This window comes from Podarcis gaigeae (genome assembly GCF_964106915.1).
Source record: "Podarcis gaigeae genome assembly, chromosome: 4".
Classification (NCBI taxonomy): Eukaryota; Metazoa; Chordata; class Lepidosauria; order Squamata; family Lacertidae; genus Podarcis; species Podarcis gaigeae.
Genome location: NC_139677.1, coordinates 97,417,174 through 97,439,517, shown reverse-complemented (window position 1 = coordinate 97,439,517; position 22,344 = coordinate 97,417,174). Strand labels below are relative to the sequence as shown.

General features: G+C 46.4%; 1 protein-coding gene across 13 annotated transcripts in view; it reads right to left on the bottom strand.

Moving 5' to 3' along the window:
- The window catches only part of TENM4 (teneurin transmembrane protein 4), a 650,537-nt gene that overhangs the window by 134,797 nt on the left and 493,396 nt on the right, over positions 1-22,344 (bottom strand). For all 13 annotated transcript variants that reach the window (XM_083735741.1, XM_083735748.1, XM_083735749.1 and 10 more), the window contains 3 exons: positions 18,164-18,265; positions 15,580-15,774; positions 5,223-5,423 (listed from right to left, as the gene is read on the bottom strand). In XM_083735741.1, coding sequence (XP_083591867.1) covers positions 5,223-5,423; positions 15,580-15,774; positions 18,164-18,265 — 498 coding nt within the window. The remainder of the gene's footprint in view (positions 1-5,222; positions 5,424-15,579; positions 15,775-18,163; positions 18,266-22,344) is intronic.

Here is a 22,344-nt window from a genome sequence, read left to right as displayed (position 1 = left end):
GGCCCTTTCTATGTCCAGCTTGCTTTGTCAACAACAAATTGTTGCTGTTTTTTTTGTGTTGAATATATGCTATATGGTAATTTATGGACCTAATAGGTATCTAAAGCCATTTGCACGCAACAAAATATGTATTTTATAAAAGTAATTGTTGATCCCTTATTTTGGCTGCTGATCCCTTATTTTCGAGGCTGCTGGTCCCTTATTTTCAAATCTGTAAGTTGACAGCTATGCTGGGGCTGAAGAAAGCTGTAGAATCCTAGATTTGGAAGGGATCCACTAGGGCCATCTAGTCTAACCCTCTGCAACGCAGGAATCTTGATCTGTAGTATAAAATATCTGGAGGAAACCATGTTGATATACCGCTACAGAGGAAAGACAATTCTCACAATTCTCAACAATGCAACTCCAGAAAAAGTTTCCATTGAGCACATGGATTGATAATATGGACAGATTAGCTACATTCAAATCTGAATTGTATTCAAATCTGAATTGTCAATTGTGTTATTAGTGTTATTATGGTTTTTGTTGTATGTGTCTTTTGCAGTTGTTGTTTGTACTGAAAAAATGATTAAATAAATTAAAAATAAAATAAAATCTATGTGTATGTATGTGTATAATGTATGTGTATGTGTATAATATATGGGTATGTACAGTATGTAACTAAAAATTCAATAAAGATCATCGAAGAAGAAAAAAATTAAAATAAAATGCAACTCCGGAAATACTATAGGCTTGTGGTTAGCTGCTTGCCAGGTCGCCTGGGGCAAATTCAAACGGCTCCCAGGCGAGCAGAGACGGCCATTCACAGTTCCACCTTCTAGAAGAGTCTGGTCATTTTTGAAAAATGAAACTCACTGACCATGCTTAGTTTAGGGCTGAGTGTTCCTACGGGTAACCTCAAAAGTGGGGGAAGGCCCTCATTCATTCTTTTGTTGCAGTCTATGTCCAATGGGACGCAGGTGGCACTGTGGGTTAAACCACAGAGCCTAGGTCTTGCCGATCAGAAGGTCGGCGGTTTGAATCCCTGTGACGGGGTGAGCTCCCATTGCTCGGTCCCAGCTCCTGCCAACCTAGCAGTTCAAAAGCACATCAAAGTGCAAGTAGATAAATAGGTACCGCTCCGGCGGGAAGGTAAACGGCGTTTCCGTGCGCTGCTCTGAGTCGCCAGAAGCGGCTTAGTCCTGCTGGCCACATGACCTGGAAGCTGTACGCCGGCTCCCTCAGCCAATAAAGCGAGATGAACGCCACAACCCCAGAGTCGGTCACGACTGGACCTAATGGTCAGGGGTCCCTTTATCTTTACCTATGTCCAATTCAAAGTGGAGTAAGGAGGGATAAGTAATGACGCTAGCATCCACCTCACTTTTCAAACACCTACCCACCCACACCCTTTTTTCTATTAAGAAGAGAAGAAGAAGAAGAGTTTGGATTTGATATCCCGCCTTTCACTCCCTTTAAGGAGTCTCAAAGCGGCTAACATTCTCCTTTCCCTTCCTCCCCCACAACAAACACTCTGTGAAGTGAGTGGGGCTGAGAGACTTCACAGAGGTGTGACTGGCCCAAGGTCACCCAGTAGCTGCATGTGGAGGAGCGGAGACGCGAACCTGGTTACCCAGGATTACGAGACTACCGCTCTTAACCACTACACCACACTGGCTCATACATTTGTCACCCCAAAAAATCTTCCACTCGTGGAGCTTACTGGTTTGCAAGATGGCTGTTGGAAGGGGTGGGGTGGGGAGATTACATTTGTATGCAAGGGAAACAAAAAGAGAGAGAGATAGCCGCTTCTGTTACCCGTGCTAAATCCTTTAATAAATGTGGATTTAATGCTAAGATAGAAGATCAGGTAAAAATTGCCCAGAGCTGCTTAAAAACTGGAACCGTTCCACTGACCTTCAAAATGTTATTAGAAAATTTAATAATTACAAACTGTCTTAAGTTGGATTTTCTGGTTTCAAGTGAGCTTAATTAAGCAGCAGCACCTCACCCCACTGGTACTCTCAGTTTTTTATCAGAATTGGAAGGGTGTGATTTTCCTACTGTGTTGCAATTAAAGCAAGCAAGTAAGCAAGCAAGCAAGCAAGCAAGCAAGCAAACAAACAAACAAACAAACAAACAAACAAACAAACACACACCCTCCCTGATAGGCTGCTCACTCAGGCTACATAAGGACAGCAAAGCCACAATAAATTATCCCTTATCTTCGAATGATCCCTGGGTGATGAATCAGTTCCTCTCTTTTAGGCACCACTTGGGTTATTTCCGAAATTTTTAAACAAGCGGGTGGTGGTGGTGAACTTATGAAAATTTGGATTGATCTTTATTACGGCCATTGGCCCGTTACACGACAGTTTCCCATACCAACATATTATACTTCAACCTCCAAATTTAAAATCGCCAAAACTTACAAAAGACAAACAGTAACCGAAGCAAAACCAAAACAAAAACCACCATCATACATTACAATAAATTTGTAACCTATACATCGCCCTCTGCTCATAAATTAATCAAGGATATCAATGGTGATATCGCCTAAAACATAGCTTATGAAAATTTGGACGCCAACGGTTGTCGATAACACTCTGTTCCTCTGTGATGTTATTCCTCCCCCCCCAAAAAAAACAGCTCCATGTTGGCCTTATGAAACACCTTGGCACCTAAACAGGGAGGGGGGTCTGTCTGGATGATGCCCTAAGCCAGGGGTCCCCAAACTAAGGTCTGCAGGCCCGATAAGGCCCGAGGGACTCGTTTATCCGGCCCGCGGCGACCCCCGCTCTTAATGGTGCTGTGCTGCGTGGCTGCCCACTTCTGGGTCGGAGGAGCACCAGAAGTAGTTTGTGCGCATGCACAAGTGTTGTGCCCATGTGCAAGCAAGATTTCCGGTACACATCCGGGTCGGAGGAGGCCTGTGCACAGAAGCTATTTCCGGTGCTCCTCCGACCCGGAAGTGCGCCGGAAATAGCACGTGTATGAGCATGCATTCCCTCAACCTCTGGCCCGCCGCGCAATCAACGCTGGAGACACCCGCCTGAGGTGCGGTAAGTTTGCTGACCACTGCCCTAAGCCCCTTCCCGTTTGGGGTTTCCTGTGCCCAGTGAGGACCGAAAAGTAGTGGAGGAGGTTACTGGACTGTTTAGCAAGTTTCTTTGTGTGACAATGAGCTTAGCTGGCTGCTTAGAATCATGGAATCATAGAATTGCAGAGTTGGAAGAGACCCCAGATGTCACCTAGTACCACCCCCTGCAATGCAGGAATCTCAGCTAAAGCACCCATCAGATGTGTCCAACAGCAACCCAAAATAAAGAGTTAGGCTGCAAGAGCTGCAACCAAAAGATGGTGACCTAATGGGTGGTCCACAGCAGTGACCAGAGGAGGAATGGCCGCTGGGAGGAGCTCAGACAGAAGGAACGCCCTGGTGCATCTGCAGCAGCACAACCGGACGCCTTCCTCTGCCCCAGCTCTCCCCTATCGGTCTCCTACAGCAACAGCGCAGAACAAAAAGACTGGGATCTATTGGCAGATTTCCGAGTGGAACGCAAGCAGCAAGCGTAGAAACAGCAAGGATTTCTGGCTATTGAACGCAATGAAAAAAGGCTTTTCTCCACGTGCTAAATTAGGATTAAAAGAAGAGTTTTGGGGAGCGCAGGAAAAGACCAGGAGCAGATTTCTGTTTTGTGTGGAAGGCGCGCGAGTTCTGTTCCGGCACTGAAACCATATTCCTGGGCTCCTTAACTTTAACTGAGGTTGCCAGTCCGCAAATACCACCATTTCCAGGTAGTAAAGAACAGAGACCCTATAAGCTTAAATCCTGACATTCCATTCTTTAAAGGTCTCCAGAGATGAGGGAGATACGATTATGCCTTCCAACCCACAACAACAACAAGAACAACAACAACAGCAGCTTACCATTAAAAAAAGAAGCCGTTAATTCCTGAAGAAAATGAGAGGCAACTACAATTTGAGGACTGATTTAATACGGCAGACTACCCTCTTCCGTTATTTCTGCGTATAACTCCTCTCCCCAGCCCCGCTCCCACCTCAGTCCCACGGAAAACAACTCCCTCCAGGGGTCGCATAGCAAAACATAACCTTTCCCCTTTTTGCATTTGTAGAATGCACCTCAAGTCACTTTTTGTCAGGCAGTTCAGTAGTACATGGCTCCATGACTCCATCCCTCACAGAGCTGTTTCCCATGTTCAGAAAGTTATTATTGTTTCATGCCTGGTGGCAAGAAATCTCTGCCAAGGTGGTTTGTAAACACCCATTTGTTACCCAGACCTCTCAAGTCTATCTCGGTCTCAGCTCCGAAAGATGGATTTGCACGCCAACCGTGGCTGTACTCCTGAGACAGGCGTAGCTCCGCCACCACACCTCGCCCCCCCAAAAAATGAATAGTTTGCATGAACTATGGGCCTATATGTACACTGAGGGGCAAGGAGAGTTATGGGTGCAGGTGCTTAGAGACTACTGAAGCTAAGTGATATAGTGTTGTCATCCATCTTGTCTCCAGAGACAATGGAGTGCGCCTCTGGGGGTGAAGTCAAACGGCTGTGTTAGAAGCACCAAAGTGACCTCCCTGGGGTGCAAGCCTGGGCAGTGCAAATTATTATTATTATTATTATTATTATTATTATTATTAAATTTTATTTATACCCCACCCTCCCCAGCCAAGACCGGGCTCAGGGCGGCTAACAACCAATAATAAAAACAAGTTGATTGTAATACAACTTAAAAAACAAGATTAAAATACAACATTAAAACAATTAAAACATTAAAATGCAGCCTCATCACAGGAGGAGAAAGGGGAAAAAAGGGGGGGGGGAGTGAATCAAATTGATCCTAAGTCAAAGGCCAGGCAGAACAACTCTGTCTTACAGGCCCTGAGGAAAGAAATCAGATCCCGCAGGGCCCTGGTCTCATGAGACAGAGCGTTCCACCAGGCTGGAGCCAGTGCTGAAAAGGCCCTGGCTCTGGTTGAGGCTAATCTGACTTCCTTAGGGCCCGGGACCTCTAGGGTGTTGTTATTTATGGACCTTAAGGTCCTCCGTGGGGCATACCGGGAGAGGTGTTCCCGTAGAGCTCAGAACCTCCCCCCCCCCAACATTGACAGGCAAACGACCCCAAAAGGAGCCAGACGTGTCCCCCACCCCACCCCACCCCTAACACCACCATACACTGTTGAAATAAATAAATGGAAAAAAAGCCGCAGGTGCAATTACCAATGGCACAGTCGTGTCCAGTCCAGCTGGGGTCACAGCTGCACAGGCCGGTTTCGGGCACGAACGTGCCGTGGCCGGAGCACTGGTCCAGGCAGGTCGCTCTGGGGGTCTCGCAGTTGGTTCCCCCCCATCCGACGGAGCAGTGGCATTCTCCTCTCACGCACACGCCACGCCCGGAGCAGGTGGGGTCCATGCAGTCCACTGCAGGGGGAAGAGAGAAAAAGGGATGCACATGTAGAAATAAGCCTAGGTTCGCATTCATGACCTCATTTGTTTGTTCAGCTTATGCCCCTCCCGGGAGTGCAAGGTGGCCGAAGCACTCGCCTCCACCATCTCATCCTCACAACAACCTTGTGAGGTAGGCAAGGTGAGAGAGGGAGTGGCAGGCCCTAAGTCACACCCAGGTGAGTTTCACGGCTGAGAGAGCATTTGCTATAGATCATGGGTAGGCAAACTAAGGCCCAGGGGTCGGATCCGGCCCAATCGCCTTCTAAATCCGGCCCGCGGACGGTCCAGGAATCAGTGTGTTTTTACATGAGTAGAATGTGTGCTTTTATTTAAAATGCATCTCTGGGTTATTTGTGGGGCATAGGAATTAATCCATATACTTTTTTCAAAATATAGTCCGGCCCCACACAAAGACAGTGGACCAGCCCATTGCTGAAAAAGTTTGATAAATAGATAGATGATAGACAGACAGACAGACAGACAGACAGACAGACAGACAGACAGACAGGCAGATATAGATAGAGCTATTTAAGTAGGAATCTTTACCCTGCTCTGCATTTGCATTGGGCTGGAAAACGGGTTTTATATACAGAATCGTTTCACGTATGTTTCTGTCACCGGTGCTTCTGCTGTTAAAGCGCTTAGCGATGTTTCGACGGAAAGCAAATCCGCAAACGGAAGCAATGAATAGATATATTTATCTATCTATCTTGTTGTTGTTGTTTAGTCGTTTAGTCATGTCCGACTCTTCGTGACCCCATGGACCAGAGCACGCCAGGCACTCCTGTCTTCCACTGCCTCCCGCAGTTTGCTCAAACTCATGTTTGTAGCTTCGAGAACTCTGTCCAACCATCTCGTCCTCTGTCGTCCCCTTCTCCTTGTGCCCGCCATCTTTCCCAACATCAGGGTCTTTTCCAGGGATTCTTCTCTTCTCATGAGGTGGCCAAAGTATTGGAGCCTCAGCTTCAGGATCTGTCCTTCCAGTGAGCTCTCAGGGCTGATTTCCTTCAGAATGGAGAGGTTAGATCTTCCTGCAGTCCATGGGACTCTCAAGAGTCTCCTCCAGCCCCATAATTCAAAAGCATCAATTCTTTGGCGATCAGCCTTCTTTATGGTCCAGCTTTCACTTCCATACATCACTACTGGGAAAACCATGGCTTTAACTATACGGACCTTTGTCGGCAAAGTGATGTCTCTGCTTTTTAAGATGCTGTCTAGGTTTGTCATTGCTTTTCTCCCAAGAAGCAGGCGTCTTTTAATTTCGTGGCTGCTGTCATCTGGAAGCTCTCTCTCTCTCTCTCTTTGTGTGTGTGTGTGTCACACAGTCATACCTCAGGTTCCAGACGCTTCAGGTTGTGTTTTTTTGGCTTACGGACCCGCCAAAACCCGGAAGTACCGGAATGGGTTACTTCTGGGTTTCAGGGGTTGTGCATGTGCAGAAGTGCTAAATTGCGCTTTGCGCATGCACAGAAGCACCGAATCGCAACCTGCACGTGCGCAAATGCGCCACTGCGGGTTGTGAACGTGCATCCCGCATGGATCACGTTTGCAACCTGAGCGTCCACTGTGTGTGTGTGTGTGTGTGTGTGTATATATATATATGTGTGTGTGTGTGTGTGTATATATATATATGACTTAATTTACAAAGTCACCTGCATTTTACCTAGGCTCAGCCCTTTCCCTGAGCTGCGCGGGGATATATTTCTGTGGCATGAAGACTCTCAATCTTTTTGCATCGCCAGAGAGGCAGGAAGAGGAGACCCGGCTTATAAATCTCCGGGGCTGTTAAAAGCTTCCAAGAGCGAAGGCACCAACCTTAGAATGCTGGGACCTCTCTCAGCCCCCTGACTGCCCTCTTCCTCAGAAGTAACAGCCATGAAAGGGAGAACAGGGAGAGCGAGCTGGCAGCACCTTACGGCCCCAGCAGATGGTTCAACTGTGGGGAACAAAGATTGCCGGCTAACTGACAAGGGGCAACGGATAGGCAATTAATCATCCTCTCCGAAGGCCAATGGGGGGAAGGAGGTGAGCGGTACAGGGGTCTCCATCACAGGCTGCAAGAGCGCTCTGCTACCTCAGCGTTAACACAGGATTACTGGGGGGGGGGCGGTTGCATGCATGTCAGGACACCTCATTCATCATAATCCCAGGGCCATTTTTCATGTTGAAACGAGCCCTTTCAGAAGGCGCCCGGTACAATGGCTACTTTAATCTTGCCCTTGCTGGCCGCATCGCTTCAGAGTCTTGGCACCGTGGCAAGGGGTCTTGGATTGGAGAGCTTCGCTGCCTCCTTTGTGAACAAAAGCTTCAATGTGTGTGTGATTGCTCCCTTTTCGTTTCCCACTTTCTTCTTCTTCTTGAAGGAGAAGAATAGCATGGCTGTGGGTTTTCGTTTTTCGTTTTCGCAGGAAGTTCTGCTCAGCAAATTCCGCTGAAAGCGAGTGAGTGGAGGCCTCCAGCCTCTTTCTAGAGATCTGTTCCAGGTGAAAAACAGCAGAAGCTGTGAATTGAGGCACCGATCCACCGGGGGGACTTCTCCCGGGTCAGTCCCACCGAAATGATAGAATCCTTTCCATGGCTCCCATTCATTTCTGCAGGGCGGGCGCCAGAGAACTTCCTTGGCAATTATTAGAGGCTTGTTTACTGGCAATTATTAGAGGCCTTACAACTCAATGGGCTCAATTCTATACCATCAACGGTTCAGGACCTGCTCTCGGACAGGAATGATCAACTTACTTTGAATTTTTGAGTGCTGTCCATGTAGAAAGACTGGGCCATTATAAAGAGATTTGGTGGTTCTTAACTGATCGGTGATGTGGTAATGTTGTATTGTATTATTTATGCAAATTGATTCTCTCTGGAGTTAAAGATCTGACTGGGACAAACCTTGTTATGTTGAGCTCGTATTTTGCACAATTTGTATACAGTATTTGTTTGATAATGTGTGGTTTGCTATGCCTAATGAAGGATATTAATAATAACTTCCTTGGCCGAGTGTGGCATTAGGTTGCTGAAGCTAAAACAGCATTCTTTGATGAGCATGGAATCGTAGAATTGTAGAGTTGGAAGGGACCTCCCGGGTCATCTATACGAACCCCTTGCAATGCAGGGATCTTTCGCCCAATGTGCGGCCCGAACACACGACCCTGAGATTTAAGGGTCTCATGCTCTACTGACTGAGCAAGTGGAGCAGAGGTGCTCAAGGATGTGGGAGATCCAGGGGTTCCCTGTTTAAGGAAGTTTTTAATGACTGGTGTTTTAATGTATTTTTAATCTCTTGTTGGAAGCTGCCCAGAGTGTCTGGGGAAACCCAGCCAGATGGGCGGGGTATAAGTAATAAATTATTATTATTATTATTATTATTATTATTATTATTATTATTATTATTATTATTAATTATTTATTATTATTATTATTATTATTATTATTATTATTATTATTATTATTACAGTGGTACCTCTGATTACATACGCTTCAGGTTACAGACTCCGCTTACCCAGAAACAGTACCTCGGGTTAAGAACTTTGCTTCAGAATGAGAACAGAAATTGTGCTCCAGCGGCGCAGCAGCAGCTGGAGGCCCCATTAGCTAAAGTGGCGCTTCAGGTTAAGAACAGTTTCAGGTTAAGAATGGACCTCCAGAACGAATTAAGTACTTAACCCGAGGTACCACTGTATTATTTGGTACTACTGTATTATTTGGAGTTCAGGATAAGCACTGCATGAGAAATAATAATAATAATAATAATAATAATAATAATAATAATAATAATTTTAAAAAGCGGTAAAACATCAAACATTAAAAACTTCCCTAAACAGGGCTGCCTTCAGATGCCTTCTAAAAGTCAGATAGTTGTTTATCTCCTTCACTCTGACAGGAGGGCATTCCACAGGGTGGGCGCCACTACCGAGAAGGCCCTCTGCCTGGTTCCCTGTAAAATCACTTCTCATAGTGAGGGAATCGCCAGAAGGCCCTTCGGAGCTGGACCTCAGTGTCCGGGCTGAACGATGGGGGTGGAGATGCTCCTTCAGGTATACTGGGCCAAGGCCATTTAGGGCTTTAAAGGTCAGCACCATCACTTTGAATTGTGCTCAGAAACGTACTGGAAGCCAATGTAGGTCTTTGAGGACCGGTGTTATATGGTCTTGGTGGCCACTCCCAGTCACCAGTCTAGCTGCCGCATTCTGGATTAATTGTAGTTTCCGGATCACCTTCAAAGGCAGCCCCACCTTCAAAGGTAGAAGGACTATAGAACAATGGCAGAGCATCTCCCTTGCATGGAGAAGGTTTCAGGTATCTCCAGGTATTGCTGGGAATGTCTTGTCTAAACATACGAAAAACCTTCTGACAGTCGGAGCGCCTCCCTTGAGAAGTTGTGGATGTTCCTCAGAGGTTTTTGAGCAGAGGTTGGATGGCCATGTGTTGGTCATGTATGAGATTCCTGCATTGTGGGGGGTTAGACTAGATGACCCTTGGCGTCCCTTCCAACTCTGCAATTCTATGATAGCTTAGGAGTGTCGCTGCCAATCAGTGAAGACAGTACTGAGTTACATGGACCAGAGGTCTGACATGGGATAAGCCAGCTTCCAACATTCCTGTGCTCCCAATTGCACCAGCTGAACTGAAATAGCTACACAGTTTAAAGTCCCCCAAATGCCAGAAACCCACTTCACAGAAACTTCACAGAAACTGGCTGCCCCGGTTTTGTGGAACGCCATCCCCATTGAGGCAGGTGCCTGCTATCTGTGCCTTTCAGAAACATTTGCAAACACTCTTGCTTCAACAAGTTTCCCCCCAGTTGGGTGAAAAGGCGTCTCTGCCTTGGGAGCTAACTTCATATTGCTTTCCTCGGTCCAGTATATCTGAAGGAGCATCTCCACCCCCATTGTTCAGCCTGGACACTGAGGTCCAGCGCCGAGGGCCTTCTGGCGGTTCCCCATTGCAAGAAGTGAGGTTACAGGGAACCAGACAGAGGGCCTTCTCGGTAGTGGCACCCGCCCTGTGGAACGCCCTCCCTTCAGATGTGAAGGAAATAAGCAGCTATCCTATCTTTAAAAGACATCTGAAGGAAGCCCAGTTCAGGGAAGTTTTTAATATTCAACGCTGTATTGTTTTTAACACTTGATTGGGAGCCGCCCAGAGTGGCTAGGGAAACTCAGCCACATGGGTGGGGTATAAATAATAAATTATTATTATTATTATTATTATTATTATTATTATTATTCCAAACCTATCTTGCTTTCACGTACTGTTTCCAAAACTATTTCAGTGGTATGGCTGCACCCAGCCTTGCGATGTCTTTAGGAGTCCATCAATACATTAATCAATAACAATGCATTGGGAATTGAACCTGCTGGATACAATCGGGGAGGAAACACAGCTTGGTAATAAGAGCAGGTTCTCCAGGTTTTGCAAAGCTGCAACCAGCATCGTACATGACCACTCACTGCTGAGATAAACGGGAGAGGTATAGTAGACTAGGCAGACTAGCACAATTCCTGTTCAATTCAACAAAAGGCAGGCAGGAGAGATCTGGCTGGACCGCAATAACTCAAGGACCACCTCCCCTGATATGAACCAACCCAGACCCTGCGATCACGATCGGACGCCCTTCTCCATGTGCCTTCTCCATGTTTGGAGGATGACAACACGAGAACAGGGCCTTTCCTGTGGTGGCCCCCCATTTGTGGGGTGTTTTCCCCAGGGAGGCTTGCGAGGCACCAAGCGAAAACATTCCTCTATATGGAATGTTGGCTCCCAGTACGTTTCCGAGCACAATTCAAAGTGTTGGTGCTGACCTTTAAAGCCCTAAATGGCCTCGGTCCAGTATATCTGAAGGAGCATCTCCTCCCCCATCGTTCTGCCCGGACACTGAGGTCCAGTTCCGAGGGCCTTCTGGCGGTTCCCTCACTGCGAGAGGCCAAGTTACAGGGAATCAGGCAGAGGGCCTTCTCGGTAGTGGCGCCCGCCCTGTGGAATGCCCTCCCATCAGATGTCAAAGCGATAAACAACTACCTGACATTCAGAAGACATCTGAAGGCAGCCCTGTTCAGGGAAGTTTTTAATATGTGACATTTTAGTGTATTTTTCATCTCTGTTGGAAGCCGCCCAGAGTGGCTGGGGAAACCCAGCCAGATGGGCGGGGTACAAATAATAAATTATTATTATTATTATATTATTATTATATCTAGACCTTTGGCCAATTAAACACTCTTTGGCCTTTTAAACTGTGTGCGTGCGTGCAGAGCTATTGTTTTTGTTTGTTCTTATGGTAAGTATTTTTGTGTTTTTGTATTGTAAACCGCCCTGTGATCCTCGGATGAAGGGCGGCAAAGAAATCTAATAAATAAATAAGTAAAATAAAAAAGGCGCTTTGATAATACAGTGGAACCTTGGCTGTTGAACGTTCCGGAAGACCGTTCGACTTCCAAAACGTTCGACAACCAATGCGCAAAGGGCTGCCAGAAATTTCAATGGTGAAAATAGAAAAACACGCAGCGGAACCTGTTCGACTTCCGAGGCGCATTGGAAAACGGAAGCAATTACTTCCGGGTTTCCAGAGTTCGTCTTCTGAAACATTCGGCTTCTGAGACGCTCAAAAACCAAGGTTCAACTGTACTGTACAGGCTTAATACAATGTGTGTGTGTGTGTGTGTGTGTGTAAGAGAGAAAAGTTAAGAGAACATTAATCAGAAAAGGCATATTTTAAACATTGGAGGAAGAAGCACTGAGGCTTCAAACCGAAAGCGATCAAGACCAGATGGCCCCCCTTTAAAGAAAAGAAATAATATTTGTGAAATATTTGAAATCAACTTTTATTGGAGGGATTTACAGTTTTTTTTGGGGGGAGGGGGAAGAATCCCACAGATTTCCTAAATAACATATTTCATAGATTCTTTTTAATGTTCCTTTCCTCTTGGCAGAACTACGAAATATTGTCTTGCATATGGGAAACAAATGCTGAGTAGGAAAGGGGAAAGTTCCCAACCACACAAAGGCTCCTAGGAAAATGTGTTTCATTTGGTGCCTGCCTCTCTAATTTGGGGCTGCCATCCGATTAAATAATATTGGGCATTTATTTATTTATTTATTTATTTAAGAATCTCTGTCCAACTTTGTAGCCCTAAGAGGCTTTCAAAGCAATGGCAAAAAAAGTTGTCTGAATAGAGCTGTAATAAGATTGCAACTGATATGAACAAAATCAGAATCATAATTGTCCAAGCACTTCCTATTTAATTCACTGATTTGAAATAAAAGCTATGGAACGCCCTCCTTTGAGGGCTCCGAATGGCTTATTTCTCTGGCCTGCCTAAAAATGGAAGAGGAATTAGACCAAAGGTCTATTGAGTCTGACATCCTCACAGTGGCCATCAAGATATCTACTGGAAGCCCAAAAGCTGCACCCAAGCACAACAGTTTAAGTGTCTTGGTGTGAGGACACTGGGTCGTTTTCTATATGCTTGCACTTGAACGGGCTTAGTGTGATGGAAAGCTACAACCTGCTGATGTACTAGCTGAAATCCATAAAGAAACCTTTCTAAAGAAAGAAAGAAAGAAAGAAAGAAAGAGTGGATCTTGATGACGCCAGGGTACCACGCGTTGGACAAGGAGAGGAGAAAGCTTGCCATTTTCAGGGACAGCCTTGTGTTTGCTATAACATGTTGTTCCTGCTTGTTGCCTCTGAAGGAGCTGACGGACGGGTGTCTTGCTGACACAAGCACATCCGTCTGCCAGCGCTGTCCCAAGAGCCACTTTGTTCATCGCTTCACAATAACAGGAGGTCTGGCATTAAGAAAGCAGTTCAACCCACCCACAATAGCGACAGGGCTTCCATCTTTCACACACATAAAGGAAAGAATGAAAACACAGCGCCTTATAAGAGATATGGAAATGAATGCAGATCAAGGAGAAACGCCACAACATTTCCATCTCAGGCCCAGAACGGAACTGAAAGCAATCTTAAGGCAAGACTTTTTTAAAAAAGAGACGTTCAGTTGTGAAGCAGGAGAACTACCTGCTGAAGGCCTGAAGGACCCTGCCCATGCCTCTCTCCACCTGGCTTGGGGTGGGGCTTGGCAGGCTTCACAAGGACTGCAGCTGCTTTTAAATTGTTTTTAATTTTTATCTGCGTTGTCTTAAATGAGACCATCTTGCCTGTGAGCCTTGGACAACCTGCACCCTGCCTTGCTGGCCCTTTCCCACCTGGCCTGGGAGAGTGGAGTGCGGACTGACTCCAGCTACAAAAGCTGAAGAATGGAGTTTTGTTGACCGGGGGTTGAGAGAGAGCTGTTGCTTGCTGTTACTGATATTATTGTTGTATCTTAAGTTTTAAATCTTATTATAATTTGATAATTATGTGGAAATTGTTTCTATTTGGTTGTGTACTTTTTGATGTGTTTTATTTACAGTGGTACCTCAGGTTACATACGCTTCAGGTTACATACGCTTCAGGTTACAGACTCCGCTAACCCAGAAATAGTACCTCGGGTTAAGAACTTTACCTCAGGATGTGAACAGAAATCGTGCTCCGGCGGCGTGGCAGCAGCGGGAGGCCCCATTAGCTAAAGTGGTGCTTCAGGTTAAGAACAGTTTCAGGTTAAGTACGGACCTCCGGAACGAATTAAGTACTTAACCTGAGGTACCACTGTATTGTTTATGACTTCAGTTATGTTTGTAATTATGTAAAGCTTGTCATGTTGTAAGTCGCCTTGAGCATAGTTTCAGCTATGGAAAGGCGGCATACAAACAAAATGATGATGATGATGATGATGAAGCAGTGTTTGAATCCAAGGCCAGAATATGACACGGCTTTCAGACTCTGAAAGGAAAAGCAGCACATAAATGCACCACTTCGCATGCGCTGCCGCTCCGTAAACAATGGAATCAGTAATTGCTTACTATGGCACACCAAGGGGGAAAAAACCAGTGCATACTTTTAGATGTGTAGATGGGGAAGGAGATTCAAGTATGTGATTATATGAACTGCCTCTGAGAAGCCCCCTCAGGAGGACTGGCCATTTTCTCACCCAGTTATTGTACCAAAAATGAAAGATAGAATCATAGAATCATAGAGTTGGAAGAGACCAGAAGGGCCATCGAGTCCAACCCCCTGCCAAGCAGGAAACACCATCAGAGCACTCCTGACATATGGTGGTCAAGCCTCTGCTTAAAGACCTCCAAAGAAGGAGACTCCACCACACTCCTTGGCAGCAAATTCCACTGTCAAACAGCTCTTACTGTCAGGAAGTTCTTCCTAATGTTTAGGTGGAATCTTCTTTCTTGTAGTTTGGATCCATTGCTCCGTGTCCGCTTCTCTGGAGCAGCAGAAAACAACCTTTCTCCCTCCTCTATGTGACATCCTTTTATATATTTGAACATGGTTATCATATCACCCCTTAACCTCCTCTTCTCTAGGCTAAACATGCCCTGCTCCCTTAGCCGTTCCTCATAAGGCATCGTTTCCAGGCCTTTGACCATTCCAGGCCTTTGAACCAGCCTCAAACAGTGGTGTTGGCACTTCAAGGTTTGTGCGAAGTCTTGGCCTCCTCAAAAAACACATTGCAATGGGAGAAATTGGAAGGATCTCAAAAGAGAAGATAGAGAGGGACTGGAAGGTGTTTAAAGGATACTTGCAAAACCATATTGAAAAGTCAGAACTCCTATTAGAATAAACAAGTTCCGTTTTAAATACTGAAATACTAAATAAGATGGATAACAATGTGTAATAGAAAAAGAAGCATGAAATAAGGTTAAAGGTGTGTGAAAGAAAGTAATTGAAGTGGAAAGAAATTGCAATTGAGTAGATTGGAAGTCTAACACAAAGGTGGGGTGAGGGGTGGTGGGTGGTGATGGGAAAATGAATTATCTGTGGGACTGAATGTAGGTGTGTTTGAATATTTTTAAGGATTGTATGAAACGTATGTTTAAATGCTTGTATATTCGCAATATGTGTGTATTAATGCTGGATTATTTTAACAATAAAAACTTTTCAAAACAAAACAAAACACATTGCGGGAGTCGAAACGGCCTCGGCCTCTAGAACTTGGTCCGCCTGTGAACAACTCCCCTCTCTCTTGGGCTGAAAACCGAAGGGGGGAAATAAGACCCACTGGCCCATGCCTGCAAATACCTTCCTCGCAGCTCTCTCCTTTGTATCCCGGGTTGCAGATACAGGTGCCCATGATACAGGTCCCGTGGCTGTTGCAGGCGACGTCGATGCACTGGTTGGTTGGCACGTCACATTCGGCTCCTTTCCACCCACTGTGGCACAAGCAGCGCCCTTTCATATACTGCCCATTGCCGCTGCATAAGACCGGGCAAGATGCTGAGAAGCAGGGAAGAGGAAACAACAAGAAAGGCAACAGTTAAAAACTTCGTTCACAAGGGGCCAAGGACTTTGCAAGGACTTAATGGTTTGCGTTTTATTAGAATCGCTCCTACTGATAGAAGGGACGTGGGTGGCGCTGTGGGTTAAACCACAGAGCCTAGGGCTTGCTGATCAGAAGGTCGGCGGTTCGAATCCCCACGGCGGGGTGAGCTCCCGTTGCTCAGTCCCTGCTCCCGCCAACCTAGCAGTTCGAAAGCACCTCAAAGTGCAAGTAGATAAATAGGTACCGCTCCGGCAGGAAGGTAAATGGCCTTTCCGTGTGCTGCTCTGGTTCACCAGAAGCGGCTTAGTCATGCTGGCCACATGACCTAGAAGCTGTACGCTGGCTCCCTCGGCCAATAAAGCGAGACGAGCGCTGCAACCCCAGAGTCAGTCATGACTGGACCTAATGGGCAGGGGTCCCTTTGCCTTCACCTACTGATAGCCATCCTTACCTGTTGGAGCACCTGCCTGTTGTTTCATGAGCAGCTGCTCTGTTTTGCTGGAACTCCAAGGGGCTAGTTATTGGGCTTTTGAGAAGTCGTGGCCACTGTGCGGTCAGAATTATTAGCCCCCTCCCAGCCCATGTGCATCAAGGCATCTATTCCCATGCCCTATATTTTTACATCGTCTTTCCAATTAATGGCTCATGTGGCTTTCTTGAGCTCAGCTGTTCCATGCCTGACCTAACAGCCAGCACAAGCCTGCAGTGAAAGGTTTCTGCGGATGCTGAATCCGGAGCTTCTGCCAAAATGCACAACGTCTATTAAGCCTGAGATGGGTTGTTATTCTATTGCCTCCAGCTGCCTTTGGCCCTGCTCAGCTGTTCCCCAACAGCAGCTGTTCCCTCAGGCTACCTGAATGGTTTCCATCCCAGCTGGTCATTCTTAATGACTGCAGCTTGTTTGTTTTCCTCTTCCGTCCCCACACCCTTTTCCTTTTGTGTGTGTGTGTCTTGCAATAGAGACTGTAAACCAATGCTGTGAACCTTTTTGCTGTTATGAGAATGAGCCACAGCAGCCCTTGGGTTCTTTGAGAGGCCTACATGAATGATTCTTAGCAAAGCACAGACCTCGTTGTTTTGCGTGTTTCCTATGACAAGTCTCATACACTTTAAACTATTTTGCACTGACTTGCTTCATCCTCGGTTTCCGTGCAAAGCCTTCAGGAGCATTGCAGGCTATAGCTGCAGCAAGCGGGGGGAAAACCCCCACAAACCTTTTGACTAGCCATCTTTTTTGAAGGTTTGGCTTTGTGGGAACTTCAGGTAAAGAGGTTGCTTGGACTAGTCCTGGCTCCTGGGTGCCCTCCCTTCAATAATAATAATAATAATAATAATAATAATAATAATTTATTTATACCCAGCCACTCTGGGCAAACAAAATATTCCAACAAAATATTAAAAAACAGTAATGCGTCAAACATTAAAAGCTTCCCTAACCAGGGCTGCCTTCAGATGTCTTCTGAAAGTCTGGTACTTGTTGTTCTTTTTCACATCTGGTGGGAGGGCGTTCCACAGGATGGGTGCCACTACCGAAAAGGCCCTCTGCCTGGTTCCCTGTAACTTGGCTTCTAGCAGGCAGGGGACCTCCAGAAGGCCCTCAGCGCTGGACCTCAGTGTCCAGGTAGAACGATGGGGGTGGAGATGCTCCTTCAGATATACTAAACAGAGGTCGTTTAGGGCTTTCAAGGTCAGCACCAACACTTTGAATTGTGCTTGGAAACGTAAAGTGCACCAGGGCAGGCTCTCTAGGACAGGGACAGGCAAACTCAGCCCTCCAGATGTTTTGGGACTACAATTCCCATCACCCCTGACCACTGGTCCAGTTAGCTATGGATGATGGGAGTTGTAGTCCCAAAACATCTGGCGGGCCAAGTTTGCCTGCTCCTGCTCTAGGATAACCTCTGAGGTTCAGGCAAGGAAAAGAAGCTGCTCAGAGGCCACCTTATGGATTTACGGGAAGACAAAAGGGGTCAGCCTAAACTCAGCCAGCTATTGACAGAGTAGTTGCTGGAGAAACAATGGAACATAGTGATTGCTAAGCTTCTTGGACCAATTCTTTCCCCAAGGGGCAGTGCCCTTGATGGGTCATTGTTCTGTTTGCTCACATGCAGAAACCAAAAGGAAGGGGTGGGTGTGTTTGGTTGGTGGCAGGGAGGAGTGAGGCCTGTAGAGTCTCAGCTAGACAAACCTAAGAGAAACCTAAAAGTATGGATAAATGTTTATAGACTAGGGGGTGGGCTCCGAATCCATCCTTGCCCTTTGCCTGGAAGCCCCCATCCCACCTTCCACATGATACAGCAGGGACAGTAACAAACAGCAACAAAAGTTAACCCGAATCCCTACCTCGTCCACAATCGGGACCCAGGAAGCCGAGAAAGCAATGGCAGGTCCCAGAGACACAGTCCCCGTTCCCGTAGCAGTTGCTAGGACAGTTATCCACTGATTCTGCGGGAAGGAGAAACAGAGACAACAAAAGAGTGTTTGAAGGAAAAGCAAAGGACATCAGTCATAGGAGTGGAGAACATCCATAAAAAAAAGGTAGCGTAATTCAACAGCAAACTTCTAATGATAAGAGAATATATTTTGAAAACCGAAACAACAACACTGAACTCATTCTCCGCACTAGATGACGGAGCAGAAAGCATTCCTATATAAGGGTGACAGCAATTAAGTACGGTACGCTAAATGCTAACCATTGTGGATTTCTCCATACAATTCCAGAGAAGAGAGAGTTCTATGTGCCCGGTTTTGCAGGAACAGCAGGATCCCTTGCATTAAAACAAACCTGTGGGCACTATATGTGCCAAGACGTCCAAGCTTGTCGTAGGAACATAGGAAGCTGACTTATACTGAGTCAGTCTATTTAGCCTGGCCTGGTGTTGGAAGTGAGAGCTGGACCATAAAGAAGGCTGATGGCCAAAGAATGGATGCTTTGGAATTCTGGTGCTGGAGGAGACTCTTGAGAGTCCCATGGACTGCAAGAAGATCAAACCGATCCATTCTGAAGGAAATCAGCCCTGAGTGCTCACTGGAAGGACAGATCCTGAAGCTGAGTCTCCAGTACTTTGGCTACCTTATGAGAAGAGAAGACTCCCTGGAAAAGACCCTGATGTTGGGAAAGATGGAGGGCACAAGGAGAAGGGGACGACAGAGGATGAGATGGTTGGACAGTGTTCTTGAAGCATGAGTTTGACAAAACTGCAGGAGGCAGTGGAAGACAGGAGTGCCTGGTGTGCTGGTCCATGGGGTCACGAAGAGTCGGACATGACTAAACGACTAAAGAACAACAACAAGTGTTGTCTACACCAACTGGCAGCAGCTTTCCAGGGTTTCTTATAACTTGAGTCCATTGGTTTGGGTCCTACCCTCTGGAGCAGGAGAAAACAAGCTTGCTCCATCCTCTATGTGACATCCCTTGAGATATTGGACAATGGCCATCATATCTCCTCTCCAGTCTCCTCTTTTCCAGGCTAAACACACCCAGCTGCTTCAACCGTTCCTCATCAGGCTTGGTTTCCAGACCCTTGATCATCTTATAGCAATAAATGTAATTTTATTATATAACCCCTGCCCACCTGGCTGGGCTGCCCCAGCCACATCTTGGTTGCCCCCTTCTGCCCACATTCCAGCTTGATAACATCCTTCTCATTGAGGTGCCCAGAATTGGACACAGTGTGGTCTGACCAAGGCAGAATAGAGTGGAACTATTACTTCCCTTGATCTAGAAACAAACAACAACAACATCTTATTATTATAGCCCGCCCATCTGGCTGGGTTTCCCCTGTAACTCTGGGCAGCTTTCAAGAGAACATTAAAACAGAATAAAACATTAAACATGAAAAACTTCCCTAAACAGGGCTGCCTTCAGGTGTCTTCTAAAAGTCAGGTAGTTGTTTGTTTCCTTGGTATCTGGTGGGAGGGCATTCCACAGGGCGGGCACCACAACCGAGAAGACCCTCTGCCTGGTTCCCTGTAACCTCACTTCTCACAGTGAGGGAACCGCCAGAAGGCCCTCGGAGCTGGACCTCAGTGTCCGGGCAGAATGATGGGGGTGGAGATGCTTCCTCAGGTCTACTGGGCTGAGGCCGTTTAGGGCTTTCAAGGTCAGCACCAACACTTTGAATTGTGCTCAGAAACGTACTGGGAGACAATGTAGGTCTTTCTGGACCGGTGTTATGTGGTCTCCCAGACACCAGTCTAGCTGCTGCATTCTGGATTATTTGCAGTTTCCGGGTCACCTTCAAAGGTAGCCCCACATAGAGCGCATTGAACTATTCCAAGCGAGAGATAACTAGAGCATGTACCACTCTGGCGAGACAGTCTACGGGCAGGTAGGGTCTCAGCTTGTGTACCAGATGGAGCTGGTAAACAGCTGCCCTGGACACAGAATTGGCCTGCACCTCCATGGACAGCTGTGAGTCCAAAATGAACTCCAGACTGTGCACCTGGTCCTTCAGGGTCACAGTTACCCCATTCAGGACCAGGGAGTCCTCCACACCTGCCCGCCCCCTGTCCCTCAAAAACAGTTCTTCTGTCTTGTCAGAATTCAACCTCAATCTGTTAGCTGCCATCCATCCTCCAACCGCCACCAGACACTAGCCTTTGGTTGATGCAGCCTAGAATAGCATCAGGTTTTTTTGCTGCTGCATCACTCTGTGGACTCATGTTAAGCTTGTGGTCCACCAAGACCCCCAGATCCTTTTCACGAGGACTGCTAGTAAGCCAGGTGTCCCCCATCTTATATTTGTGCAGCTGGCTTCATGCCTGAGACATTCCCAGCCACCGGGGATTGGCCCTGGGACTTTCATGCAAAGCAGATGCTGTCCCACTGAGCTGTAGCCCTTCCCCTTAACAGATCAACAGATTAGGATACTTGCCTAATTGTTTATATTCTTACAGTGCATTTATTTATTTCAGCGGATTCCGGCTTCGGAGGACGTCAAAATCAATTAACGGCAAAGAATCAAAAAGCTGTATCGAAATCAGAGACATCCAGCGCAACTCCGAGAAAGACGACATCTTGTAAAGCTGTGTAGTTATTTACATAATTCAAAATATCTATGTAGCAGAACTCCTGCTTCTTGCCTGAGCAGGCAGCATTAATTTATTCCATATACGATGTAATACTTTTGCTAAATAACTCCAGAGAAACCAGAAACATACAGTCTTCAAGCTGTGCCTAGCACTTCGTTTTGTTTTAATGACAGCTCAAACTATTAGTGTTTACAATTTGCTTTTAATACAGGAAAAAAATACACATGGCTTATTAAACATAAACACACTTTTTTTTTTTACCCGCGAAGAGAAAATAAAGATCATTTTGATGATTTATTCGCCGACGTTTGCATGAAGACAGGTACGGCAGTGTGTGTGGCATTAGGCGAAATGATAAAATAGCATAGTTCGTTTGAGTCTATTGTTTCTGGTTCACACTCCATGCAATGTGTGTCATATTAAAATAGGATGTAATTATATAGGAGCGGCCTTAACTTAGCTAGATCTCTGTATGTGTGTCCCCACTGAAACAAGTTAGAAACAATGGAAGCGGCGAGGAAACAACTCCTCTCTTTTTAAGACCTTGATTCAGGTCTTTGCTGCAACTGAGCCATTTCATAAACCTCTCACAAAAATTAACCATTGAACTACAGTGGTGCCCCACAAGAGGAATGCCTCGCAAGACGGAAAACCCGCTAGACGAAAGGGTTTTCCGTTTTGGAGGTGCTTCGCAAAATGAATTTCCTATGGGCTTGCTTCGCAAGACAAAAATGTCTTGCGAGTTCCTGCGGGGTTTTTTTCTCCCCCCCCTTTCCCAAGCCGCTAAGCCGCTTATCAGCTGATCCGCTAAGCCGCTTAACAGCTGATCCGCTAAGCCGCTTATCAGCTGATCCGCTAAGCCGCTTATCAGCTGATCCGCTAAGCCACTTAACAGCTGATCCGCTAAGCCGCTTAACAGCTGATCCGCTAAGCCGCTTATCAGCTGATCCGCTAAGCCGCTAATAGCGCTAATCCGCTAATCCACTAATGGGCTTGCTTCGCAAGACGAAAAAACCGCAAGACGAAGAGACTCGCGGAACGGATTCTTTTCATCTTGCGAGGCACCACTGTATTCAATAAATGAGGTCTTAGAAATATGAGCCTTTCTAGATGATGCACTGCTTACTGTGAGGCATTGGTCACTGTACTCTGACGTAAAAGATATTCGTACTGGGCCCACAATAGAAAGTGTCCTTTCCTACTGCATCATGGTGTGGTACGCTGGTTTGACATCATCTGATAGGAAGTGCTTACAGAGGGTGGTGAATACAGCACAAGATATTATGGGGTGCCCCATGAATCTGCTGGAGGAAATAGCGGAAGAACATTGTCTCAGGAGAGTGAGGAAAATTCTCAGGGATGATTCACACCCTGGCCGGCACTTTCTTGATCTCCTGCCCTCAGGCAGAAGATATAGAAGCACAATTAGTCGCACCAACAGGGTAAAGAACAGCTTCTATCCGTGGGCTGTTAGGCCACTGAATGAAAAG